General features: G+C 46.0%; 1 protein-coding gene across 50 annotated transcripts in view; it reads left to right on the top strand.

Annotated features, from left to right (window-relative positions):
- Sorbs1 (sorbin and SH3 domain containing 1) overlaps positions 1-27976 on the top strand; it is a 223662-nt gene that overhangs the window by 163265 nt on the left and 32421 nt on the right. For 22 of the 50 annotated variants that reach the window (XM_041661075.1, XM_041661076.1, XM_041661077.1 and 19 more), the window contains 7 exons: positions 1985-2099; positions 7322-7405; positions 10905-10970; positions 11491-11592; positions 15857-15906; positions 25275-25447; positions 25959-27428. In XM_041661075.1, coding sequence (XP_041517009.1) covers positions 1985-2099; positions 7322-7405; positions 10905-10970; positions 11491-11592; positions 15857-15906; positions 25275-25447; positions 25959-27428 — 2060 coding nt within the window. The remainder of the gene's footprint in view (positions 1-1984; positions 2100-7321; positions 7406-10904; positions 10971-11490; positions 11593-15856; positions 15907-25274; positions 25448-25958; positions 27429-27976) is intronic. The other 28 variants (XM_041661079.1, XM_041661082.1, XM_041661083.1 and 25 more) reach the window with 6 other exon arrangements.

Here is a 27976-nt window from a genome sequence, read left to right on the forward strand (position 1 = left end):
CTTCCTGAATGCTAGGCAAGTACTCTGCCACAGAGCTGGGCAGCTCTCCTTTTTCACTGTTTATTTTGAGACAGCATCTTGGTAAGTTGTTCATGCTGTTTTTGGGTGTGCCCTGTAGCCCAAGCAGGGCTTGAACTGTCAACCTTCCTACCTTAGTCTATAAATAGTTGGGATTACAGGCGTACACTACCAGGCTCTACTTATTATAAGAAAAATCTTAAATTGGAACCATCATTTACATATTCACAATAAAGACTGTAATACTAAACACAGCTATATTCTGTCATGTCTACTTACTAATATAACATGTATTATTGAGACAGATGTCCTATGGAGTAATCATCTCTTGTCACCTAGATAGGTGTCCCATGTATCCTCTGACCTCAATTTTTGCCAACTTCCACAAACTAAAAGTTCTGTGCAGAGTAAACTTATATTTCTTCTTAAATTCACATCTAGTTTCATGCATCTCTAGCTCTACAGGCAAGTGAATGGCTGTTTTAAAAGCCCACTTGTGCCTGACACATCTACCTGATGAATCTGATAATGAATATAAAAGAAAGACTGGATATACTCAGAAATTCTTTATAAGTATATTTATTAGGCACCTACTGGGTACGTTCTGTGCATATTGAATTAGACTTTGCAGAAGAATACACAAATCATTGTCCAGCCATTCATGAAAAGCAAAATATAACCATAGTGCAAAGTGCAGTAATGTTCCTGCATAAAAGTTGGTAGACGATTTCCAAAGACTCACGTATCCTTTGCAATCCATCTCTGCATGTCAGACTAAAAATTGGGACCAGGGCTGACAAGAGGCTCAACGGGTAAAGGTGCCTGGCACCAACGCTTGACCTGAGTTTGATCTCTGGAAACCACATAAAGATGGGAGGAAAGAGAACTGGCTCCACAGAGCTGTCCTTCAACTTTCACATGCACACCATGGCATGGCGCATGAATGCACGCACACCACACTTACAGAGTCTTAGTTAGGGCTGCCGTTGCTGGGGTGAAACACCATGACCAAAACGCTTGTGGAAGGAAAGGGTTTATTTCACTAGCAGTTCATCATCAAAAGCAGGACAGGAACTCACGCAGAGCAGGAACCTGGAGGCAGGAGCTGGTGCAGATGCCACAGAGAATGCTGCTTACTGGCTTCCTCATCACGTCTTGCTCAGCCTGCTTTCTTATAGAACCCAGGTCCACCAGCCCAGGGATGGCACCACCCACAAAGGACTGGCCCTCCTCCATCAATTGTTAATTAAGAAAATGCCCTACAGCTGGATCTTATGGAGGTATTTTCTAAATTGAGGTTCCCTCTAGCTTGTGTCTAGTTGACATAAAATTAGCCAACACCTAGACAGATTAAAATTAATAAAAAGAACCTCAAAACTTTGACCCACGCTGAAGTTAGCGTGTAGTAGGTTGAGATGCAGACTAGGAAAGAACTCCGGGCATACAGCTGGTGTTTGCCTAGGGCGGCTGTATACCTGGCATACAGTGGTCGCTATCTTCCAGTTAGATAAATTAAAGTTTCAGGAGTTTGTAAAGTACTGTGATTATCTGGGTGACAAGGGTTTGAGCCACAATCTGGAAGCTTGAGGACCTGCATTTATGCTTTGCATAAATTGTGTGGGAGTTCGAGTGTTTGGGGAATGTTAAAATCGTAAGAGCAGAGCGAGGAGAAAGAGTTTTTTCCAGGACAAGCCTTGCTTCGTTTTCCTCCCTTCTTTCTCTCCCTTCCTCTCTCCACCTACTGGTGCCAGGTTTTAGGAACAGGGTATCTCCATGCCCCTTGTAAAGCCAAGTTGGAGACTGAATTGGGTTGTTTGGAGAAGCAAACAGCACACCTAAATTGCTAGCCCTTGATTCCAGTTTTATACCTTGGATATAAAAATTCTTTAAGACTACCATCAACCAGGCTCAGACTGTGTGGGAAGCTGGTGCCGCTTTCATGAAAATAGGATTTTTCTTTCTACAGAAACGACTGGGAGCCCCCAGATAAGAAAGTGGATACAAGAAAATACCGAGCAGAGCCCAAAAGCATTTACGAATATCAGCCTGGCAAGTCTTCTGTTCTGACCAATGAGAAGATGGTAATGTGCATATGAAAGCCCTTTGTTCCCCTCTGCCCACGTGGTCCACATTGGACACACTGTGTAGTTGGACCATATTCTTCCCCGCTGAGATAGGCTTGTTTTGTTTAGAACAGTGAAGAAAATTGAAGTATTCTCACCCTCTGCATTTTTCAGGTCTTGATGAAAATAAGTCCCAAGTCTGCTTCTGAGCAACTGGTTTTTTGTTTTATTTTATTTTGTTCTGTTTTGTTTTTGTGGCTCTGTTGTTCCAATTGTGCATGGTTTATGGTTTTAACTCATTTTAATTTTCTACTAACAAAGATTGATCTTCTGGTTTTTTGTTTTGTTTTTAGGAAAAAAACTATCACTTTTTCAGGCTTATTGATTAAAGGTTTTTCTTTTTTGTAGGCACCTTTGGTTTGAAATGGATAGAATTTACAGAAATGACCAGACTAGCATTAAAATCATTCCAAGATGAATAAGCAATAGAATGTTGTAGCTTGGGGCAAAGCCCTGGGCTGCTAGAATTTATGTTTTAGGTCTTCTGTCTTTGATTGGCACATGGCTGAGAACTCACTAATGAAATCAGTTTACCTGATTGTCCCTTAAACAAATTTACATCTCTAGAAAATTGAGTGGGAAAATGGTGTGGAAATTCCAGGCCAACGTGGAAATGTAGTCACTTCTGTGAAACAGGAAGGCTTTACAAATTGATTAGTTCCATATCTGCCAATCATGCTTCCTTTCATTCACCCTCCATTAGAAAAAGCTGGTTTAGATTTCGGTAAATGGTTAAAGAGATTCTCCAGAGCTGCGTCAGCATGTGGCCTTCTGGCTGGACAGCGGGATAGAAGGGTTATGCTGGATGTTGGTTTCATTAAGAGCTGTTAGCCCCACTGTTCTACATGTCTTTCAATTGATTTGACTTTTACTGAAATGAAAACGTGACGTCTTTATACGTGCTGGAGTAATTTTAATTAGGGAAAAGGTCATCGGTTCACAGAAACGCTTCCAGAGTTGTCATTCTTCAGTGTTTGCTGGGCACCATGGGTATTTTAAGCAGAAAGTTAAGAGACAAGCAGAATGAATTCCTTCTGGGTCCTTGCTTCATTGGGGGCTCTCGACCTGCAGGAAATAAATGCACATGGCAACCTTCAATCCAGGGGTTGATGGGAAAAAAGCCACAGTCTTTAGTAATAAACCTGCTGGCTTCCATTGTGCATTAATACAGTCCAGTGACTTCAGGGATTCTGGAGGCCCTTGGGTGCTTTTATTTGGGCAGTGGCCATTTATAGATTGTCCTTGCTTTTACTGAAGGCACACCCTTTTTCTTAATTTTGTCTTTGTGTTTCCATCCCTTGGTCTTAGTAATTTTACCTCTATTCAGAACTAGGAAAACACATTATTTTGTTTTCCTCTTTGGTACCACAGTGCTTGGGCTCATTGGCATTATTTTTACAGATGCTGGGAAGTGCCCCACAATGCCTCCATGGAGGACCCATGGGAGTGATGGAGACTGTCCACCAGGACGGCAAAACACCATCTGTGTTTCAGTGCAGGTGCCCCTCTGAAATGTTCCAGGCCTGAGGCCCACATAGCACTATGTGGGCACCTGCCCAACAGCTCAGTTCAGTGCCCTTTACCCCAGTTAGCTCTGTCCTTCCAAAGAGAAGTTGTTTTTAGAGAGGAATTTCAGTTGAATCTTAATTTTCTGACGGTGGTTGAATTGGTCCATTATGCTTGATCTTTTTTAATCCTGCTATTTTTATCACGTGAACAGAAAAGCTGCTATGTGAATTTCTATGTGCCTTTTAGTATGAATACTGGCTGACTAGGATTTGAGCGGCACCCTCATTCATATACTTTTTGAAGAGAACTAAAGAATCATTTTATTAACCATTAAATGTGTAAACTGGTGACGAATGCAGAATCTAAGTTAGATTTTATTTTAATTTGCTTTGTCTCTTCGTGAATAGAGAAAAAACCACCACTTTTTCTTCCATTTGAGTTGCTCACAGCTACTTAATTCTGCCAGTTCAAGGAAGAGGCCCAGGCACAGCCTCTTGCCTCACTAACCAAGTAGAAGTCAACCTTTTCTCCATGGCCTTGGGCTTAGAGCAATATTGGTTTGTCCCTGCTTTGTCAGGAATGTCTAGACTTTACTCCTTTTTATACTTTTCCCCCTGAAATCTCCTATAGGACATGAGCTTCATTTAACCAAATATAGAAAGAAATAACTTTTTCGTGCCTAGCTTTGGGATAGATTTTGGAGTTCCTGTTACGTAGGAGTGTGGCAGCAAGGACAGTGAGATAGTCGTGGCAGGTACAGAATGAACATGGAAGTGTGAACAAGGGGATTTGCCCAGCCCTGCCTCCTTCTGACTCAGCTGGCACTTGAGCTCCTTCCCTGGCATTTCAGGCTAGCTACTAGCCCTGCTTGAGTTTCGTGCCATGTGCACCCTCATGAAGGGGATGAGTGTAGTTTGCAGTGCTGGCTGGATCAGCCCTCGAAGATCTGAGCTCTGGGTTCCAATCCTGACTTGGCTGTATGCCTTCAGGCAAGACAGTTAACCTTCTGAATCTCAAGGTTTTCCTTTGTGAACAGAAATATGATCTGGCCCTCCAACCTGATGGTGTGCCAGGTGATGTGGCCAACATGGGTGATGGGGTCGAAGAGCCACCAAAACTGTAAAACATGATGGAAGTGAACCCCGTGTTCACATGATTTACTAATTGAAATCTGAAGCCGGTCTTTGGCTCCTGTTCAAGCAACAACATTGTCTTTGAGGAGACGACATTTTCCTGGCAAGCTACTTGCTCTTTCCATGGATTTTATCAAGCTGGAAAGAGAGCAGATCACAGCAGGGAAGACCAGAGCCCGGCATTGTGGAAGTGCCGTGGGTATGGGAACAGGGCTCCTCTGCTTCCAGAAGGATGTTCCCTGTTAGTCTGTTCCTTGATTGGATGCACTGCCATTTATACCCGGCAGACGAATGCGGACATGCGTGCTGTTGGCAGTACTTACCTTTATGTCTGGGCAACTTGAGGCTTTGGACCCAAGTTATTTAACGTAACCTGTTTTTACTCTGCATCAACCTTGGCAGTCAACTATTATGCAGGCAGCGTTCAAGAATAAAATTAGTTAATTCTTTCAGGGCTGTAAGTATCATAACTACTCTTAGGCAGTTTCCCAAAAGGGTTGGTATGTTAGTACATTTTATAAAAAAAAAAATCCTAACCTATTCCCAGGGAATGGTTTATAAATAGTCTTTGTAAAAATAACAAATATGAAGTAGGTTTCATGGAAATCCATCATTCTAGGTTGTAGAAGGTCCCCATGGTTAAGCCATCATTCTCTAGTGGTTTGATCTTCGTGGGCATTGTGCTTCATTTCACCAAATAAAGGCAGACTATGCCGGGAAGATGGCTCAGTTGGTAAAGTGCTGGAGACCCGAGTTCAGTTCCCAGGAGAAGAGTAAAAAAGCCAGGCTTGGTTGCTTGTGCTTACAGTCCCAGCACTGGAGAGGCGGAGCCCAGGCAGATCTCTCAGGACTTAGTGGCCAGCCAGCCTTGCCCGACTGGCAAGCCCTAAGCCAATGAGTCCCTGGTTCAGAAAACAAAGTAACCGGCCCCTAAGGAACAGCACCTAAAGTTATCCTCTGATATCTACATACATGTGCAGAGCTATGTAAACACACCTGTACATACATGTGGCCACACACACACCAGGGACTATTAATGTCTGGAGGGGCAGGCCTTTTCCTTCAAGATGGAAACTCTAGAGGAAACTGATCTAGATGCAAGAGGGTGGAATTCTGCATAGATTCCCCTCTAGTTTCAAATTACATTTCAGTTAAAGAAAGTCTCTGACCGGTGCCCATGTCTTCCACCTGTAACAGCAAGAATAAACGAATGGTGTAGATGTTTCCCGGGCTTTTGGAAGAAGCGCTTGGTAGAAGTCACTAAGACAGCTTCCAGACTTGTCTGCAAGCAGCCAAGGGCTATCCAGAGGTGTCAGTGCAGCTGTAGGTGGGGCTGGGCAGCGTGTTCTCCCGTGCCATCGGCATTGTGGCCAGGGGGCAGCCCAGTTTCTCGTGGGACATCTTCAACCTCTTCAGAAACCGTGTGCATTTTTGTATTTCAGATTGTTATAGAAAAAGCGCATCTCAGCCTTTTGTCACTTTCAGAGTTATTAGGAACGTAAGAGCTTAAGCAAATGTTCACCATCAAACACGTCTGCCTCATATGATTAAACTCCTTTTATTGGAAAACTTGATGTGATTTCTGATCATCCATCGTTAGTGTTTTCAATAAGCAGTTGGCATTCCCTAGATGAAGTGCCAGAACTTTAATACGTATTTGATGAAATATTAAATCATAGAATCAAATTATCGATCTATGTGATACTTCTTAGTGTCATGCGAAGCGAGGACTCTAACTTTGGAACGCATATAACCCAGAGGTTTCTCCCCCGTTCTGTTCTCTGTCTTGTCCAGCTTTCCTGTCACTTAATTTTTTTTTCTCGGTCCTTTAACATTTATTTGTTAGAACACAGAGTATATCCTGTCTGTACCCATTCCCCACGGATGCTTGTGTCCTCTACTTTGACTTACATCACTTTTCGCTTTGCCGTGTATGACACATGGCACCTCACCTGTTCATGTGCCATTAAAGATGCAGCATTAACCAGTTGGCTTTTCTAAAGCGTCATTACTTGCATTTATTTTGGAAAACCTCAAAGCAGCCTTGCAAATAAGTACTAAACTTGTCCCATCCCCTAAAAACCGTTTGTTTTACTCTGACGTAGACGCTGAATGTTTGGTGTGCGCTCACCAGTTTATATGCTCGCAGCTAATGTATCTTTACAAGAGGAAATAAGGGCCATCTTTTCTCCAGTGCTGAAATGACTGGGAATAGCGTTCTGCCCGTATTGTTTTGTGGTGAAGAGTCGCAGTGCGGTGCCGAGTCCTCCAGCTCCAGTCCTTCTGCCTCTGCTGCAGGACTGAAAACAAAACCCTCACTGCTCCCAACCTCAGTGTCCCTGCTTTTATGAACACATCCTCTCCCTCCAGTTTCAGTGCCCTGATTTTTGCTGGTGTCGGTAAAACCGGACGGTCCCTGACAAAAGCAGGTGCTGTGTCGCCCAGAATCGCTGCATCTCTACTGGCCTGTTCCTATGTAATCTTTTGCATAATGTTATCCTTCTCTTTCTTCCATTTCCCTGTCACCAACCCTTATAGAGTCGGGATATAAGCCCAGAAGAGATAGATTTAAAGAATGAACCTTGGTATAAATTCTTTTCGGAATTGGAGTTTGGGAAACCGGTAAGTGCGATAGCTCCCGTGGTTCTACTCCTTGTGAGATAATGCTGTTGGTGCACGGTCGCTGCTGCAGAGTCAGGTCTGCGTGAGGGGTTCAGGAGTGGGAGCAGCCATGACAGTCGGCAGTAGTCGGGTAGTCTTATCTTACAGCAGCCAGTAGGCTTTCCCACCAGAAAGGACACTGAGCTCCGGGATACACTTCCTAGAACATCCAGAAAGCATGACCGAGGCATCGCTTGTCCTAGGACCATCCCTCTGCCACACCCAACAGATGTCAGCTGGTGGGTGGCATTTTTTTCTGCCATCCAGTCACTACTTGAAGCAACCTTTAAGGTACACTGAAGACAGGCATGGGAATGCATCACCGAGAAGGCCAGCGCTACGGTGCTTCAAATCGTGTTTCTGAAGCATGTGCAGGAGACATGTGTCTGAGCGGCTCCTCCCCCACCCAAAAAAAAGGTGCTTCTCTTTGTAGGTACAACTTCAGTCCAGCCCAGTGAAAGGCAGCTTTTAGGGAATGGTTTCTCTGAGTTGTGCTAGCATTTTCCAGGATTTGGAATGGAGGGTAGAATTCTAGAAAATTTAGTGTTTGGCGGCTTCCCTGAGGTATTTCTGACTTGGCAGTGCAAATTGAGTCTGGCCCTTAGGGAGGGAGTTCCTTAGTCCTGCGCCCAGATGAGTTTTGAGCACGAGGATAATCTGAGCTCATCCCTCCACTCAGGGTGATGGACTTTTAACCTGTAGTCTACTTTGATTTCCCAATGAGAACTGTAAAAGGAATTTATAGGTGGAAGAGTTGAGCATATAAAAATGAAACATTAGACATATGGACAAGACTCTAACCATTGGTTTCGGTCTTGGATGATTGCTTTGTTTGCAGAGAGGAACTGATTTTGTAGTTCAGTAAAATGTTAAATTCCATGCTGTGTATTTTTCATGAAGAAGACAACGGCAAGTCAGGCTGTGCTTTGGAGTTGCTGGTTTGGCTTAAAGATGCTGAACTTGAAAGTTCAGGTTATCTTCTGAGTTAGGAGTGCCCAGTTTCCAACATTCTGCTTGTAGTAGCCAGTAGTCCTCTCTTCTGGACCTTCCTCCATGCATGCCCCTACCTTCACCTGTTGTTGATGAAGAGCGCCACCTAGGGACAGTGGAGAGGAAGCATCTAGCCCAACTGCACTGAGCTTTCCCCTCCTCAGAGCTGCTGTGCTGAGTGCACAGCTCATTTCTTCTCCTTTCTCTCTCTTCTTTTCTGCTGCCCACCATTTGGACACTAAATTTAATGCACACAGTCTTTTCCACTTGCAAATACTGAGCAGTATCCTAATCCTCTTCCTTAAAAGCTGCTCAGTTAGGTGTAGTCCACTCCAAAACACTATGATTGATGTACAGAGCAGCGGTGTCATGCTGTACTGGCAGAAGACAGGAGATATTCATTTTCAATTACTTTTTCCAGAATCCATTGCCAGTGATTTTTGAAATCCCTTTCAGGAGCTACCATCTCCCCATCTACCAAATAACTGAACTAGTTTAATCTGAAATATTACTTTCTAGCAAAAGCTAGGGGAACTTTCTTTACTAAATTAATACTAGTAATATGTTTTTATAAGTCTATCATTGCAGACGACTTTCATTGATATTAGACAGTAGTAGTTCAACCCCAGCCTTTAGTAAACAGGTCCTGAGAATAACTTGATAAATTAACAGTTCTACCAAAAACTGTAACTTACCTCATATAAACATGGAGGATACAGGCCATTCGTCAAATAATGCCTTCTCTTTGGCAGGGTAGGGAGGAGGGGTCCTTTTCATGTAGCCTTAACTTTCAAAGACTTGTCCTAAGAACACGGGCCATGATCCCCAGGAGCCCCAGCAAGAGAACATTTACATGTGGTTCGAGCCGTCCTTAGGGTGGACTTGTTATCTAGGTGAGCCAGCAGAGTTGAGAAAGGAGCAGGAGGGCGAGGACGTTTTCCTTCTCCTTGTTGCATTATGATGAAGCACAGGGTGCACCACTGTGATGCGGGCATGCACCGTGGATGCTGCTTTGGAAGATGCATTAGCCATTCATGAGAGGAAGGCATCCTCTCTACTCTTTTTGTTGCTCTCACGCCAACTTAGGGCCATTACTCCCGGGTAAAAACCCACTAGAACTTGGCTGCCGACAGTTGCTGGGCTGCTTTTTCTTTCCCAGCCTCCCCTAAAGCCACTCAAGAAGAACTGAAAATTGCAACAAGATCCTGATTGTTGACCTCAATAAGTTGCCCCGAAATGATGGATAATTCAAGGCTCCAGGGCCGGCTGGGGTAGGGTGGGCTGGTGATTTCTAGACACTTGCTTATGGCCGTTCGTGACAGAGAAAGTCGAAAGGTACAGGATAGCACATGTAGAAAGGCCACCTGCCCAGACAGCCCCCGAGTGTGGAAAGCACTGAGAAGGAATGGTAGCTGCCTTATCACTGACCTCAGCACAGGGCCCACACACAGGCACTGCTGCTGTCGGCAAAACAGCCAGAGTCAGTTTGCTTTTCTCTTGGAGAGGCCTTACCAGAAACATGAGGGCCTGCCTTTCTTCTCCCTGCCCCTCCAATTTCTACAGAAATCGATTTGATCTCTGTCCACAAATTCAGGACACTGTTTCTCAGTGTTAAGGCCTTCGAAATGTTTTTGTAGGGCGAATTGACATGAAGCTTGTGGGCTATCTTAGGAGTTCTTGACCATCTCCGTTTCTGATCTCCCCAGAGGTCATAGTATGGGAGATCTCACATGTGCATAGACACAGTCAGAAAACCCCGTCTGTGAGAGAAGTTCAGAGTTAGCAGTCTCTGGAAGTGTGCTCAGCTCTCATCCACACACACTCTTGTTAAGCCTACAGCATCCTCCTCGCAGATTCCTACCTCTCTGATTGTCTATGAAGCGTGCAGGAGCAAGCAGAGTACCTCCGATCTGCTGAGGAGGGTGGGTGTACCTCTAGTGGTAGTGTTAACAGTGAATTCTGCTCACTTACCAGTTAAGCTGCTGGTGTGAACCCCCACTCTGGATGCTCTCGCTACAAACCGGACTCCCCTTTAGTTCAGGCCACCCTCCCATGGGTCAGATCTGTAGATTTATACATCTATTGACATGAAATAATTTTGTTTTTACAGTAGGTGAGACTATTTCCAAAATATAAACTCTCCAGTGTCAGTCTTTGGGAAAAAAAAGTTTCTAATTTGTTCAAATTGGTATTGATGCTTTTCTCCCCCTTTTAATTTTAAATTTTCATTGCTGAGGATCTGGGTTGATATACTCTTGAGACTTAAATACATTGCCTACTTAGTGCTTTCTGTCCCATCCCCGCCCCAGGACAGACAGCTGTGTGTCCTCGGGCAGGACCCCAGCCCTTTGCTTTGAGCTCACCTCTCTGTGTCGGTCGGTTCCTAGCGTGCCCCTCTTTGTTTGAGCCCCCATGTTTGTCTTTATGTCTTTATGCTCATTTCTACATTTCCTCCTCTGCTTCCCGTCAGCCTCCCAAAAAGATATGGGACTATACTCCTGGAGACTGCTCTATCCTTCCTAGAGAGGATAGAAAGGTAATCCCGTGCTTCTCCGCGGACTGTGCGCTAGACCTCTAGCTTTGGGTGCCGTGAGTGTGCTGTGGGTTTCTGCTCTTTTCTTAAATCTTTCTTTTTTTTAACTTAGTAACTTGTTTGGCCTGGTGATGAAACTATTTAACAAAGTCTGTGAGACATACTAATGTTTAGAGGTTTTTTAAACAACCCTTGTCATGGTCGCTGTACTCTGACACAGAGGAAGCAGGCCTTTCCTCACAGGTAGGTTTTTTGTGGCATTTGTAGTTCTCATTCCAAGTAGAATAGATGTCCGAAGCTCTGAGACTCGGGATTTCACTGAACATGCCTAATGTTGCTTTCTCTGTTTACACGTCTTTAGACTAATTTCTAGTGAGCTCTTGTGATTGCGTTAGGTCTTCGTGACCCTATTAAAATATGACTCTTTAAAAGAAACATACCTCATTTTCAAACTTAACCTTCCATTCCTTTTCCTTTTCTCTAAACTAAAACCTTCTTTCTCATCTTTTCTTTCTTGAACCAGACTAATCTAGAAAAAGATCTCAACTTCTGCCAAGCAGAGTTAGAGGCAGATTTAGACAAAGTGGAGACGGTTAATAAGTCACCCAGTGCAAACTCGCCACAGGTATTTCCCAGTTTTTCTCTCCATGTCGGTTCCTTTTCAAGCCCTGCTTTGCTTTGTTCTCTGTCCTTTGGCTTTATGTTGTGGAGATGATAGGGGGCGATGCTGCTAGCTTTAAATGCATGGCTTTCTGAATGCTGTTCACATACTCACACGCACACACTCTCACACACAAACACACTCACACACACAAACACACACTCACATACACACAAACACACACATACACACAAACACACACACATGCACACTCATACACACACTCACACATACACACACACACTCACACACATACACACACTCACACACATACACACAAACACACACACACATGCACACTCATACACATACACACAAACACACACTCACACACATACACACAAACACACACACATGCACACTCATACACACACTCACACACATACACACAAACACACACTCAAACATACACACAAACATACACTCACACACATGCACACTCATACACACTCACACACACACATGCACACTCACACACACATACATACACACAAACACACTCACATACATATGCACACTCATACACACACACTCACACACAAATACACACACACATACACACACACAGAGTCAGTTTTTGTTTGGATTCCTTTAGAGCTTGGCATCTTCCTTAAAGGGGCTTTTCAAATACAGGATAGCTGATAATTTGGCTTCTCCCCTACTCACCATGCCCCGGACTACTTCTTTGATGACCTTTTAAAGTGATTTCCTTTGTCTTCTTTGCGTTTCCAGAGTGCTATTGGGGGGGGGGGGCAGTTTTTTTTTCTCTTTGTAGCCCTGGGAGATGCCAACCTCAGAGGTCATTTTGAGAGACACGGCAGCAGTAACTGGGTTCAAGGCAACAGAAATAGCAATGGTGTTTGTCATTGTGGAGGTCAGCAAGTTCCCAATAGAAAACACACTCCAGATATCAAATAGCCCAGAAACACACGTTTGAAACTGGGCCTGTGATAAAATGTCTGTGTTAAGAGGTAGGAAGGGGTAAGGAGAGAGCCAGTCCAAGGTAAACAGACTTGTAGGGAGAAGCTGAATGTTTGCTGAAGTGGGCTTTAGGTTCCCTGACAAAATTGAAGAGATTCATAGGAGAAAATAATGGCTTTAGAAGAAATTTATAAAAAAAGTAACGTAGACAGACACTGCTGCAGTGGCCAGGAAGGAGGAAAAGTGCAGTTGATAATGGACCTGTACCACATGTAGGCATTGTTGAGAAGAGTCGGAACACCAGTGCGAGGGAGTTGGGCACGAAAGTCAGGTGAAGGCTAGAGGCTCAAACCCAGGAAGGGGCAGAGAAACCACTGTTTGATGGTGGCCTCCCTGTGAGTCTGGGGTAAAAGAGTGGGAAGCCAGTGAGCTGTGGCAGTCATGGCTGCTTCCTTGGGGTCCGTTGAGACACCAGTGGATGAAGAAGACAGTGGTCGCTAGGCCCTTCTCCTCCATCAGAACTGTAAGAGGCAGAGAGTTAAGCTGTCACACACTCAGTTGAGACAGGCAGGTAATTGAGGTGAAGATAGAGTGGGATTCTGGGTTTCTAATACGGTGGAAGCTGGGACCTGGTATAATTACTGTGGGGTTGAAGATTCAAGGAAGTATTATCCAGCTTGTTCTCTGATGCGTTCTGGCTGTGGGTAATAATAACAATGACTGACATGCTGGGTGAGAGGTCTATAGTAATAGGCTGGCCCAAGTGAATCAAGAGACGCTTTCAGAGTAGTCAAATGTAACAAGGAACTCCTGCAACTCATGCAGAGATGGGGGCACAGCTATAGCCAATAGCTACCTCTGTGAGGGCACAAACCCTGCCAGGGAAACCGTGGTGTCTGACGTATCCACAAACCATTTCCATTGGTTATTTGGTGCTGTTAGTCTTGAACATATGTGAGGCATGCTTGCAGGGGCTCTATACACAAACCAGCTAGATGAGAAATCTCTGGTGGGAATGGGGGGACTGGACAGGTTTGGGAAAGATTATAGACTCAGGTGTGTGACTGAGGAGATGTTGGGGTTCCTTCAGACCATTGATGTAGCGAAAGAGGTGTTTGAGTGAGAGCACCATTCCCTTAGAAGTCGAATTGAAGGCAGGACATGGGAATGTCAGAGGCTCAGTGAGGAGGCAGCTGCAATGGTCCAAGTAGACAGCGGTAGGAGTCCACACAGTGGAGGCACCGAGAGGGAGGAGGGAAGGCTAGATGGAGAGAGGCTGCCAAGGGAGTTGCAGTGGGCTAGTTTGTGTAGCTGGCATGAGGATGGTGAGCTGAGGAAAGGGAAGAGATGGATAACCTTAGGGTTTGGGTCAGAAAGCTGGTAAAGTACGGATATCAATATGTTGAAGAAGCCAGAAAGAGAATCAATGCAGAGGTAACGTTATGGTGTTGGCTTCAGGCATTTGGCTTCTGGGGTGCTGGCTGGAGATCAGGTAGAGATATCCAGAAGGTGATAGGAACTATAATACTAGATCTTAGGAAGCAGGCAAGGGCTTAAAAGGCCTATCGGAGTTGCCTGTGGGGGGGGGGGGGGGGGTCTTGGGAGTCAGTGAAGATGTCCACCAGTCAGCAAGTGAAAGACTGAAAGAGGTAGGGACCAACAGCTACCACTCAGATGTTGGATGGCATTGACAAGACAAGGGACAGGAAGGACAGTTCAGAGAGATGGCGGGTTGTATGATGGAGCAAGAGGAGAGAGACAGAACTACCCAGCTGCTCAGAGAGATCAAAAGGAATTCTGAGTAGCAAGATGACGAGTGCAGTTGCTTGCTGTCTTAAGTTTGACAACTGGGTCCCCTTCCTGAAACTGGATGGAGCAGGTGGAAGGAAAGAACTGAGAGTTGCTCCCTGGCCTCCGTGAATGCACCGTGGCACACATACCTTCCCCAACACAGTAATAAACAAACAAGTTAAAAAAGATAAACCCCCAGGATAGGTCCGTGGAATGGGTTGTAGAAATTTATAGACTTTGGTTTCTGGGTATTAGAGTTTGTGGAAAGGAACCGGAGTCCTGCAGGGATGTCATTATTGAGGACATGTGGGGAAGAAACATGTGGATCGGGGAGGGAGAAGACAGGGAGGGGTGGTAATGACCCCGAAGGACTTAACAGGGCCATGTCAAAGTTTTTCATGATGGACATACTGACAAGGTCTTCGAAAGTATAATCCCGAATGGGGCAAATGCCAAGAAGTAGGCCCTTTGTGGCAGGAGGTGGACAGGTGGCATCAATATAGCCGGAAGGGTTAGAGGATGATGGGGGAGGGGGATGAGCAGAGCTCTGGGAAGTAATGGCTGTGGGGGAGGAGAGGCAAACCTCACAGCAGTGCCTCGAAGGGAAAAGGACCCAGACTGACAGGCTGGAGCTGAAGACTTGAGTGAGGAACCACCAATGAAGCCACCGCTCCTCCCTGTAGTCTCCTCTGACCCACAGTCCCTTCCTCCCCTTTCTGTACCCTCCTTTTCTCTGAGTGTCTCTCTCCAGGCAGTTTGTTTTCCTTCAGACGGTTATTAGCAGACAGGATGATGATAGTCGTTATTAAATAGGAATAGCTGTGAATGTTGGCTTCTCCATTGATTTACTTCATACAAATATATTGAACCCTTGGCATTTTTTTTTTCTCCAATACAACCAAAGCACCTCTAAATTACAGATTCGGTTGCTTTCACTTTCTAGGAGCTCTTGGCTGACTTCTTCCTTTTGTTAGTGGCCTGTAGTTTTATGAAGCATCCCCCCAACCCATACTGACAGTGCTGTTACTGGATTTTGTGAAACTGTGTCTCGTCTTCACACTTCTCAGTCTCCAGGCATAAATGGATTGTGTAAACATGGTGTGATCATCTTAAATGCATTTAAAATGCAGTCTCTACCTAGAGTGTTGTGTGACCCTCCTGGATGTGGTGGCATTTGGGGTGCATGAAAGGACCCACGGTGGACTTGGCGGGGTGTCTGAGGACTGGGGAGGCACAGATGAAGGGGCTTCTGCTTCCTGGGGTTGCGGCTGAGGATAAATGTGAGCTGAAGTCCACCTCCAGGCCCATCTGTGTTGGTGGCTTCATCTCCTTTGAGGCAAAAGACGAGAGCCCGGCACCCCCCAGTCTTTGTGTCCAAGCCTCTTGTCCCTCAGGGGCACCATCTACTTGACCGAACTGAAGTGGCTTGTCTCCTTTCCTTTGCTTTGCAACCTGTAAGTCCACCCAAATCACGGTTCCTTTTTACATTATTCCTTTTTCTGTTTGACTTTTACAGAGCTCAGCAGTCAGCCCGACTCCAGACGTTACCTCAGAGCCTCCTGGATAGTAAGTAGCCACTCGGTGTTTTCAGGGCTAGACAGGGTGAGAAAGCCTGGTGGTTTGGACACGGTGTTCATCTGTGTCTGTCTGGTGGTGTCTGGTGGGAAGCAACAAAGGCTTCGGTCCTGAGAAGGGCTCAGGGCAGTGGGAGTCCTGTGCTTTGGACCTTGTCATTCAGTAGTTTGATGGTATTGTAGTTTTCAAATTAGTTTTATTTTGTTCTCTTTTTCTCGGAATTATTGTTACAATGACTCATGTTGCCTTCTACTAGCTTTTCCCCAGGTTGATACCTTTACCTCAGGAATGTGAAATTATTTGTCTATGTTTATTTTAATTTTATTTATTTCACGTGTGTTTGAGGGTATGCGTGTATGTGTGTGTGAATGTGGATGTGGGGGGTGTGAGGGTGTGGCTGTGGCTGTGTGTGGCTGTGTTGGTGTGGGTGTGTGTGCGTGTACATGTGTGTGTGTGTGGGTGTGGCTTTGGGTGTGGGTGTGTGGGGTGTGTGTGTGTGTGTGTTGGTGTGGCTGTGGAAGTCAGAGGACAAGCTTTTGGAGTCACTTCTCTTTTTACTGTGAACTCTGGGAATCTAACTGGGTCACCAGGCTTACATACCAGTTGCTTCTCTCTGCTGAGCCGTCTTATTGACCTGTTTGTCTACATTCGAGTCAAAATTGCCCTTAGTGGATCTTTGAGGGAAGGGCGTGTAGCTAGGATGTACCAGACCTGGAATAAAGATAGAGGGGCAGATAGTGGGATTAGGTCCTATGGCCAGTCCTGGCTTGTAGGATGAAAAGCTAGAGCCTAGATTTTCATATGGACATGGATTTTCCCCCTTCTGTCAGTTTTTAATATTTTGGCTGCACAATAACATGTACCTCTCATTCACTTCTTCATGAAGTAACTGATACTGTCTAGGGGTGCAGGAATGGTTTTATTTTCTCCGACAATTAATTGAAAGACAGGAGAGAAATGGAAATCTTGGGGTGTCCCAACAGAGCTACCATATGATATGTGGGAAATTGGGGTCCCCTTTTGTTTTTTAGTTTTATTAATTCAAGAATTTAAGAATGGGTATACATAAAAGCTTGAGGACATCTTACTAGAATGGAAAAGGAGAACCCCAAGGCGTCAGTCCCTTAGCTGCCTGGAAGGAAGGAAGAGGATGGAGAATGAACAAAAGCCACCTTGCTTGAGATAGGCCTTTACAGGACAGTCACCTGGCAGCAGGCAGCCCGTGGTCGGTATGGGAGATTTTGAAAAAGTAAGGAAGCCCAAAATGTGAATTAGGGAGCTTAAAGGCATTCTTAAGTTCTGGCCAGCAGCTGGGGGGGAAAAAAAAAAAAAAGAAAAGGAGAAAAAAATAGTTACATTTTTCTGCATCAGGCTTCAGAAAGACTTGCACATCTAGCTGAACCTCGTGCTGGCTAGATTCACAAGGACTGCACGTGGAGGTGGGAATTCTGGAAAGGAAAAGTACATTATCGTAAGATAAACCTGTCTAACTAGAGATGACCCAAGCCACTGACCAGCCCCATTGGATTCATCTTTATAGGAGCAGACAAGGGCATGTCTCCACCTACAGGTCGATCCCATTCTTCACATAATCAGAGACCTAACTCCTCTCCCAGCATGCTTTTCCCAGGGCTTTTCCATGCAGCTGTTATCCTGGCTGAGTATTTCCAGGGCTCCCCTTATCTTACCCCAGTAGATCTGTAGTAGATAGCAAACTCTTCTGCTATGTAAACACGTACTAACTGAACTTGCTTATGCCCAGGCTATATTAGTGCTTCTGGCCTCCGCCTTCACTGCCAGCTATCTTGAGTTATTTGTGTAGACTTTCCTAATTGCTGATTATAAACCCCCTGAGGGCAAGGCCTTCCACCTCCAGGGTGCCAGGTAGACCTGCCAAGAATTGAGATGCTGGTTTTGATTGCAGTGAGCATTTTAACCAGGACTCTCTGCCCGCCTTGCTTCAGGGTTGGCTGGAGTTAATGGTGCTGCCTGGCCTGCTCGCTGCCTCTCATCTTGAACTACAACGGACAGAGAAGCCTGCTGCACTGAGTGCCCAGCTCAGTAAATTCCTTAGGTCAGCTGGCACTATGCTGCTTATCACAGTAGGAATTTTGGAATGGTTCCTTGATTATCTGGGAGATTCCCTCACCCCCACAAAATGAGCATAACAAATGAGAGACAGAACGGCAGAGGAATAACGTGTATAAGGGTTAAAAGTGGACATCACTACTGTGCTCAGTCAGGGCTAAGAACACAGGTCTCCCCATACTTCGTTGCTGTTCACTGAGCACCCCAGGAGCAGGTGTAACCATCAGTCTCCAGTGTCCTGGTGAGGAAATGGGCGCTCTAGGACCGTGTCCTGCCTACAGTTCCACAGCTGCTGTGGGAGTGTTCTGCCCAGAGGAGAAGTAGTGATGCTCTGGACCAGATGTTGATAGCAGAACCTCATCTAAACTGTACTGATTCTAACTTGGTAAGAATGTAGCTGAATTTTGAGCTGTTAAATTCATTGTAAGCAACTCTTTGCAGCACTGGCCTAGCAGGATTAGAGGTGGCGAATCTAAAGTGCTTCACAGAGTCCCCTTTTCTCAGACCCCCTGAGCCTTTGTGATGATACTTGATGTGATGTTATCCCAGCCAGTCTTCCTCCCTTTCTCCCTCCTGGCCTCCCTCTCGTTTTTCTTTTGATGAGGTCTCACTGTTTAGCCTTGGCTTTCCTGGATCTCTCTTTGTAGATCAGACTGATCTCAAAACTCACAGAGATCTGCCTGCCTCTACTTCCTGAGTGCTGGGGTTGACAGTGTGCACCACACCACACCAGGCTTCCAGTCTTATTTATATTACTGAAATAAGTCTCCAAAGACCTCACTTTTGTTTTGGTGTGTGTGGGGGGTAGCTCATCTGAAATACTTAGTAGGACAAACTGGATCAAATACGTAAGCTATCTGGAGCTGGCGGGGAACCAGCCCAAGCATGGTACCTGAAATAAAGGGAAGCATGCATTTATTGGGCCCATAAATCACAATTTACCGGACCCCAGCTTGCTAAGCACAGAGGCAGGCCGTTTGCACACTGAACCTGGAGCTCTTGATGGAGGTACTGGGGTGACACGTTGAGGGGAGCATTGCCAAGGGATGAGGAGAGGCTTGCAGCTTTGTGGAGCCTACAGAATTAGTTTTAAAGCCACACTTTCTTGGGCAGACTGAAATTCAGAATTTTGTTCATGAGCACTTGTTATCTCACAATTTTAACAGAGCTGGATTCGGCAGCACGCCAGATGACTGACAGTTCAAAGCCAGCCTGGGGGAATGGGAAACATTGACTCAAAAGACAAGCAAATAAGCAAATGATGGTGATGATGATGATGATGATGATGATGATGATGATGGCGGCGGCGACAGGGCAGGGGGTCGGGGGGGCGGGGGGGTGGGAACAGTGTCAACCATCTTGTGTTCATGGTCAGTCAATGTCCCAGCATTCTAACTGACCAGTCCTTTCCCCCAATTCCTTTTGTTATAGTTACTGTCATAGCATATGCCTGGCTTTATATTTTATTCCCCAAGTGTTTCTGGATCTTTAAGTTTGTAATTTTCATCTAACCATTGCTTATCTTTTCAGCCTATTAAAACTGTCTTTGCTTAACCAAAAACTCTTTGCGCTATTTAGCCAGAAGGTGGCAGTCGAGGAAAAGCTGCTCTTTCTGAACCAGCAGAGAGAGCAGTTTCCTTAATCTGAAAGCAAAACACACGCTAAAGAACTGTATAAAACACTGATGATTCCCCGGTTCCTGGCCATACACTAGAAGCTTCTCTGTGTGTAGGTATTTGAGTTTGGCATCATTCATTCCATCAGCATTTGTTAGAAGGCCTACATGGCACCAGGTTTAGGAAGATTAATGCAGTCAACAGTCTGCCAGGGCTCACTGTGTAATGGGAAACAGATTGCTTAGCAGTGACTTGAATCCAGCGAGGCTGGTGTAATGCTGGGATCCAGAAGGGAGTGGGCACCTCTTACTGTGCAGAGGGTAAGAGATCAAAGGAAGGCTTTTTAGAGCTGGGGGGGGCAGGGGGGGAGAACAAAACAATAATGAAAATCAAAAAATAAATGACTTAGAAGACTGTATGGACCGCCTCCCACAAAACTACATTAACCACAATTGCCTGGTATTCTTTCTGAAGTTGTCAGTTGTTTTTGAACAAGAAGGATTTAAGGTTTATTTTCTTTTAAATTATGTATGTGTACATATGTCTGTGTGAGGGCATGTGCACCAGAGTTCAGTGTTCTTGAAGATGAGAAGAGGGTGTTGGATCCCCTGGAGCTGGAGTTAGAGGCAGTTGTGAGCAGGCTGAAGTGCTGGGAGCTGAACTTGTCTTCTGTAAGAGCAGGGTGTGTTCGTAACTGCCAAGCCATCTCTCCTAGGCTAGAAACTTTGGTCAGTTTTGTTATCTCTTGCACCTTGGAGAGTGACTGATAGGTAGAAGGTGTTCGATAAGTACTTGTTTAGTAAATTAGCACATGCTGTGTTGCCACACATCTTTCCTGGAGATAATACCAACAGTGATTGCAGGGAGTTGGGACTGGAGGCTGGGAGGGGTTTCATGTAGCAGGATCATAGATAATGATAGTGAAACGACAGCTTGGTAGAAGAGAGGAAGGCGGTTAATGTAGGCTAGCTTGAAAGCTGGACGTGGTGGCTGATAGGGTTTGGGGAGGAAAGAGAGGAAGGGGCTGATTCCCTAGGCTTTCTGCTTGAGTATGGGCAGGTGGTGGAACAAGCCAGGTATGGGGTGGGATGTGCTGGGCTGGAGATGTCTCAAGAGCATCCAGCTGATGTGTCTGGCAGTCAGCGTGGAGTCTGAAAGAAGGGCTTACAGGTTCGCTGGTGGATTTGCTAGACAACCTCACTATCAGTGTTAGTTTAGCAAATGAAAGAAACTGAAGCCAAGAAAACCATCTTGTTTGCAAGCTTTCAAACAACCTAAGCATCAGCACTTCTCAGCTGGAATTCCTTGTTGGAATCTGGCTTTTCACACCCTGTCCACTGCCCCAGACCGCTCTGTTAGTGCACCTGGACGCAGCTGACGCAGAGTGGACGCAGCTGACGCAGAGTGGTCGCTGCACGTGACGCAAGAGACACAGAGTGGTCACTCTGCTCTCTCACTTTATTCTTCCAGTGAGTGTGTTTCTGTTGAAACCTCTTTAAATCCCATGGCCAGCTCTGCATCTCAGCCAGAGTCTCAGTTCTCTGCCCTGTCTCCCGGCTCTCTCAGTCGGAACCCAGATCTGACTCAGTACCGGCTTCTCAGACAGAGCTGAGCTTCCGAACTTGCCTGGTTTTGTTTAATGTCAGTAGCTGCTTACTCTGGCTGTAGCTCCTTCACTCAGCCTGCAGGCCAGCGTGACTTCTCTCAGCTCTCATCTTTTTGGATATAGCAAAGTCCTAGCAACTCTGTGACCTTAAGCAAAGGCAGGCACCACTCTGGTCCTCAGTTTCCTCTTTTGAGCAATGGAACAAATGACCCTACATTAGGAAGGCCGTTGAAGATGGTGTGTTTAAAAACATGTCCTGAGACCCTTACACACTGCTCTTAAATAAGGTGCCTCGGTTGTACCTCGGGCACCTGGGAAAAACATTCTTTTGTTAACTTTGGTATCAGAAAGAAAACATTTGGCCGTAGCAACTGCATTCCCAGAGGTTTCCCGAGTGCTGGCTTGTCATTCTGTGAGAAGCAGGAAGAAATGAGTGGGACACCGAAAGGCAGGCTGGGTGGGGGAGTACCGAGGGCTGCTGAGGTAGAGGCCCTAGGTCAGGCAGCTGTGAGAAAGGAAAGGAAAGGTAGGTAGGAGGTCTGACTGAGCCTGAGGTCATTCAGAACGAAAAGGTGGCTGGTAGAAGTTGTCCGAGCTACTCTCCAGCACCACGGGCTGGACAGGACCCTCATATCAGAGCCCTAAGTCCCCCTAGCTGGGGGTTGACAAAGTCAAAGGACCAGATATGTGGATAGTTTTGCAGTTGAATACGGTGTTGTGTTGATCTTTAATTAGGAAACCCAATCAAGTGAAAAAACTGCTTTAGATGAACTTGTACTTTCTGGAGGCAGGATCTATAGACCCATCCTAGGGTCCCCCTTTTTAAACAGGAGTCTATGATTTTTTTTATCATAATCTTGGGATGGAAGGGTGGAGGTTTGTTTTTTTTTTTTTTTTTTTGCAAACCCTATAGGTCAGAAGCTACATGGGCAGAGCCAGTGTCTTCAGGCTGACCTCTGAGCCCAGGAAAGCCAAACCCCTTTCTCTGAGGTATGGGTGGTACTTTCAGGCAGATTTGCGGGATACCTGTGATGACAGATACCAGGGGTCAGCATCTCTAAATCACTTTTTTTTAAAGGAAGAATATCTCAATTCATGGTTTTACATACCTCAGCCCAAGTTTGCCAAGTTTTACACTTAGAAACTATGTAGCCTTTTATTCATTCAGAATCTTCACCTGGTGCCCTCATGGGCAGTGTGGTCTAGGGGGCTGTGGGAAACAAGGCAAAGCCTTGAGGAAAAGGTCAGCCCATCCTGATTTTGCGTTTCCTCCCAAGTGAGAGATGAATTGCTTGGTGCTTGCTTCATTTTTATCCGCGTGAGAGATGAACCGAGAATACCGCTTGGTGCTTACTTTGTTCGCATGGTTTTCAGCTTTGAGACTTAATTTTCTTGTCTTTGGGGTTCCAGTCTTTTCCCCCCATTTCAGATAATAGGAAAAAAAATCCCTTCATCCAGGCTCTAGGGAGTAAGAAGCCCGTGTAGCCTCGGGCAGGTCCTCTGCAATGGTGGTAAAGCTCTGAGCCTTCAGTGAGCATGAGGTACGGCTAGTTAGTGGCAACAGCTATGAGGGCTGATGCTCGTGCTGGAGGCACTTAGGGCCTGTAAGGTGTAGGCACCACTGCATCTCCGGGGCTCCTCTCTTCCTTGAGTCCTGCGTTCGGGTACCACTTGTTCCCAGGCTGGAGTCTTGGCAGATGATGCTTGGTGATAATGAAAATGAAACTCAGATACCCTTGACTCGGGCAGTGTGTGAAGCACTGCCTCATTGGCCAGATGGAAATAGTCTAAGACACCATCAGAGAATGCAACCTCCATCCAGCTAGGGTTCTGGCTCTGCAATCTGCTGATCTTGCCTACCTTGACAGGCTATCTAATCTATCAGGGCTTCATTTCCTTATCTAAAAACCAAAGGAAGAGAGGTGTGTGTGTGTGCGTGTGTGTGTGTGCCTTTTATGTCATACTTTTTTTTGCCATTGTTATCTGTAATTATTGGGACTCAAGCTGAATGAAGGGCTGGGTTTGTGGACTATGGAAAGTTCCATCAGTGGGTAGACACAAAGACAAATGGATAGACATATGATTAGTAAGTACCTTTCTATGTTCCCTGGAGAACCTCGGTGGGATTGATATGAGTGGCCACTCTTCCCATTCTTTAAACTTTTCTATATATCTGATAATACAATAAAATATTAGAGTGAATGAATTCCATGAGGCTGTTGGTCTTTAAAGTTGACAAATCTTATGATAACAGGAAAATGATCTCATTAGGATCAAAAGTATATAACAGAAGCCTATATACTTTTATGAGAAAGACATTGTTCTCTTCTGGAAGAATGAGGAGGTATATGGAGTAGAGGTAGAACGAGACCAAATATGTGTCATGTTAATGCTTCAGCAGGTTAGAGCACAGGAAAAGCAGATATGCAAAGGCAGCTCAGTGAGTAAATACTTTGGGGTTTTTTTCCTGTACCACACCTCATTCCAAAAAGAATTTGTAATAACTTGAAAAATACCTAGATTTCAAAGAAGATAAAAATAAATGAAGGCCTAGAGAAATGGCTCAGTGCTTGGGAGCTCTTACTGGTCTTGCAGGGGAACCAGGTTGGTTTCTAGCAGCTCACGATTGTCTGTGACTTTAACTCCAGGGGATCTGATGCCTTCTTCTGCATTCTCTGGGCACTTCAGCCATGTGGTGCACATATATGCACACGCAGGCACACACTCATACACATAAAATAAAAATAAATAGACCTTTAAACACATAAATGAATCAGAGGTTGGAATGATGGCTCAGCAGTTAAGACCACTTGTAGGGCTTGTAGAGGATCCAAGTTCAGTCCTCAGCACCCACATGATGGCTCACAACCAAATATAACTGTAGTTCTTAGGTGTCCAGTGCCTTCTTTTAACCTGTGTAGATACCGGACATATATGTGGTACATGCATACTTGTGGGCAAAGCATTCACATATATATATATATATATATATATATATATATATATATATAATCAGAATAAAGTTTATACTTTAAAAATAACAAATGAAGCAAATAAGTGGGCAATGGTGTGTAGATGAGAAACGGTGTCAGGTTCTGACAACAGCTTTGAAGGAAATGAATGCAAGATGTGGCTCTGATATTGGGTGTGGTGGTTTATGCCACTATGAGGCTGAGACCAGATCACCTGAGCCAAAATCTCAAACCAAAACTCTAGCTGTGATAAGGGCACCTAGAGTTCCAGGTTCTGACTTGGCTCGGTTGTTCATTTCCCCGAGGCCACAGAATGCTAGGGCTGTCTTCCTTTAGCTGGTGATTTTGATGGTTCTGTCAGCCAAAGCTCTCATGCAAGGTAACCTAGAAAAACATGATCTGGGCCATGGGCTTGAATGTGCTGGCCATACCTCTGGCCTCTGCATCCTCTGCTCACATCCCTGGATGTACCATCTTGTGTCTGGCCACTTGGCTCCTTGTTATCCTATCCACCCCCATTTTTTTAAGATAGGATCTCACTGTGTAGATCAGGTTGGCCCCAAACTTAAACTCCTCGTGCCCCAGTCTCCCAGGTACTGGAATCACAACCCTTATTTATTTCTTTTATTCTTTTTTGGGGGGATGGGGAAGGGTCTGAGACAGGGTTTCTCTGTATAGCTTTGGAGCCTGTCCTAGAACTAGCTCTCGTAGACTAGGCTGGCCTCAAACTTAGAGATCCACCTGCCTCTGCCTCCTGAGTGCTGGGATTAAAGGTGTGCATCACCACCCCTCGGCTCCTTATTTATAATTTAGACAAATGTAGACATTACAACTTCGGGAGCTTTGTTGCTTAGGTAGTGTTCCTGTGCTCCCAAGCCATGGTGGCCTACCTGTCCACAGAAATCTATGTCTAAATGAACAAGCCCTGAGAAAGCCCAGGGCCTGAGGAGGAAGCCAGAAAGATTAGCTTTCTTCTCAGCTGGTGACAAAGGGGCTTTCTAGAAGAATGCTGAACAAACTAACTTTATATGTTTTTCCTCCCTCTCCTTTTCTCTTTTAAAATGACTTTGTTTGTAGTATATATTCTTCCAACTTCCATGCAGTGAAGAGAGAATCAGATGGGACCCCCGGGGTTCTTGCTAGCTTGGAGAACGAGAGGCAGATTTATAAAAGTGTCTTGGAAGGTGGCGACATCCCTCTTCAGGGCCTGAGTGGGCTCAAACGACCCTCCAGCTCAGCTTCCACTAAAGGTAACGGATAGGCTGAAGACTGCAGGCGTCTGTCTCCTACATGCCTGTCACCTGAGTGTTGGCAGCGGATGGACCTCCAGCAGCAGGGGACAGCTCTGCCTGTTCAGGTCCACGTCCAGGCCTTGGAGTCTTCTTGTGCCCCCTCACCTATTTCCTTGCCGGCCATTTTTCTTTCTGGTATTAACGGTCCCCACCACCAACCCCAACCTTGTTCTCTCTGAAACATCTCTCTCTTTTTTGTTGTTCTAATACTGTTTTCCTAGAGTTAGCCGAGCTTTAGCCTTCCTTAACTCGTGGGGTAGCCATTTCTTTCGTTGCATCTTCGCACCTGCTTTGCAGCACAAATTATTTTGCTTCTGGACATCAACTGGAGACTTTTTAAAGCCCTTATGACAAATGAGCATGTTACCTCTCCTTTTTTTTTCCTCTCCCTTTTTTTTTTCTTCTTCTTTAAGGCAGCTTTCAGCTTTAACCTAATGGGTGTGTTTATTTTATTCTGCATGCTTACCAGTGGATCGTAAAGGCGGGAATGCTCACATGATTTCTTCATCATCAGTCCATAGCCGAACGTTTCACACTAGCAATGCCTTAGGCCCTGGGTGTAAGCCCAAGAAACCCCTGTCGGCTGCGAAAGCCTGCATTTCGGAGATCCTTCCTTCTAAATTCAAACCCAGGCTCTCTGCTCCCAGCGCTCTCTTGCAGGAACAGAAGAGTGTCCTGTTGCCCTCAGAGAAGGCTCAGAGCTGTGAGAACCTTTGTGTTTCTTTGAATGATCCCAAAAGAGGCCTCCCACTCCGAGTTGGGGGGAGCATCGAGAACCTGCTGATGCGCTCGCGGCGGGATTACGACAGCAGGTCCAGTAGCACCATGAGCCTCCAGGAGTACGGCACCAGCGCCAGGAGGCCCTGCCCTCTTTCCAGAAAGGCCGGACTGCACTTCTCCATGTTCTACCGGGACATGCACCAGATCAATCGAGCTGGCCTCTCCTTAGGCTCCATCTCCTCCTCAAGTGTGCGGGATCTCGCCTCCCACTTTGAAAGGAGCAGCCTGGCATTAGCCAGGGGTGAGCTGGGTGCTAGCCAGGAAGGCTCAGAGCATATCCCCAAGCACACTGTGTCTTCCCGTATCACAGCCTTTGAGCAACTCATTCAGCGGTCCCGGTCCATGCCATCCCTGGACTTCTCTGGCAGGCTCAGCAAGTCCCCCACACCCGTGCTGTCTAGAAGCGGCCTGACTTCAGCTCGTTCAGCCGAGTCCCTCCTCGAGTCTACCAAGCTCCGTCCAAGAGAGATGGATGGGATGAACTCTGGAGGGGTCTATGCATCCCCCACGTGTAGCAATATGGCGGACCATGCCTTGAGCTTCAGGAGCCTTGAGCCTTCTGAGCCCCTTTCTATCTGTTCAGATGAGCTAGACCACTGTTCCAATGTTTCTAATGACAGCAGGGAGGGCAGCGGGGGCAGTGTCCATGGAGACTTCCCCAAGCATCGCCTCAACAAGTGCAAGGGCACCTGCCCGGCCTCGTACACCCGCTTCACCACGATCCGGAAGCACGAGCAGCAGCAGTCCTCCAGGCAGCCAGACTGGCGCTCCGATTCCAGGGGCGACAGGAACAGTCTCCTCAGAAACATCTACCTGATGAGCCCCCTCCCTTTTCGGTTGAAAAAGCCCCTGCAACACCACCCCAGACAGCCTCCCCCCAATGACTCCTCAGGCCCCCCTGCCAGCCAGAAGGCAGATGTCCCCAGTCAGGGCCCTCAAGACCAGCCCCACTCTGAGGGGAAACCCATGGTCCCCACCCGCCTATCTTCCCGACACACCATGGCAAGGCTTAGCCACAACTCAGAGCCCTCTCTGGACAGATCTGCAGGCCTGGAGGATTGCACAGGGGCCGTTAATAACGGGAACCCCGTGCCCTACTCAGACCATGGCATGGACAGGAACAACAATCCACAAAGGGAACTGGCAGCGGCCCATGGAGGTGGCATTTTGTGTGTTTGACCGGTCTCACCTCCCCTGTCTCCACTTGGCTTGCTCTGTCCCTCCCTCTGTGTGCCCTCAATGCTCATCTTTTGCCTTGTCTTTTGCTTCTGTTTGTTTTGCTTGGCAATTAACCATGGCTTGTAGTGGCTGCACTTCTTTAAAAAACAAACCCCCCACTTCATTTAGACTAACCACCAAACTGTTTCGAAAGAAAAATTGGCCGTTTAGCTTATATCCAAGAACTGGGTTCATTTGAACTCTCAAACCCCTGTTGGCATCAATCCCCAGTCTCCCTGTGGTTTTTTGAGAGGCAGCCTCTCTCCGTGGCCCCATGTGTGTGAGTGTATGGTCTGTCCCTGTTAGAGCCTGCACGCCTCTTTGTGGGGACGCTTAAGAGAATGTCCCTTTCTTTGCTCACCTTTGGCCTTCTGGTGAGTTGTCTTTGTATTAAACTGGTTTGTAAGTAAATCAAAAAAGCCGGTGGGGTTGGGGCTTAGGGTTTTTTCTTCAGAATTTGTCATTAAGTGTTTTTTCAACAATGTTTAT

The sequence above is a fragment of the Microtus oregoni genome, unplaced genomic scaffold, assembly GCF_018167655.1.
Source record: "Microtus oregoni isolate MIOR12 unplaced genomic scaffold, Mior012 000012F_ref0000307, whole genome shotgun sequence".
Classification (NCBI taxonomy): Eukaryota; Metazoa; Chordata; class Mammalia; order Rodentia; family Cricetidae; genus Microtus; species Microtus oregoni.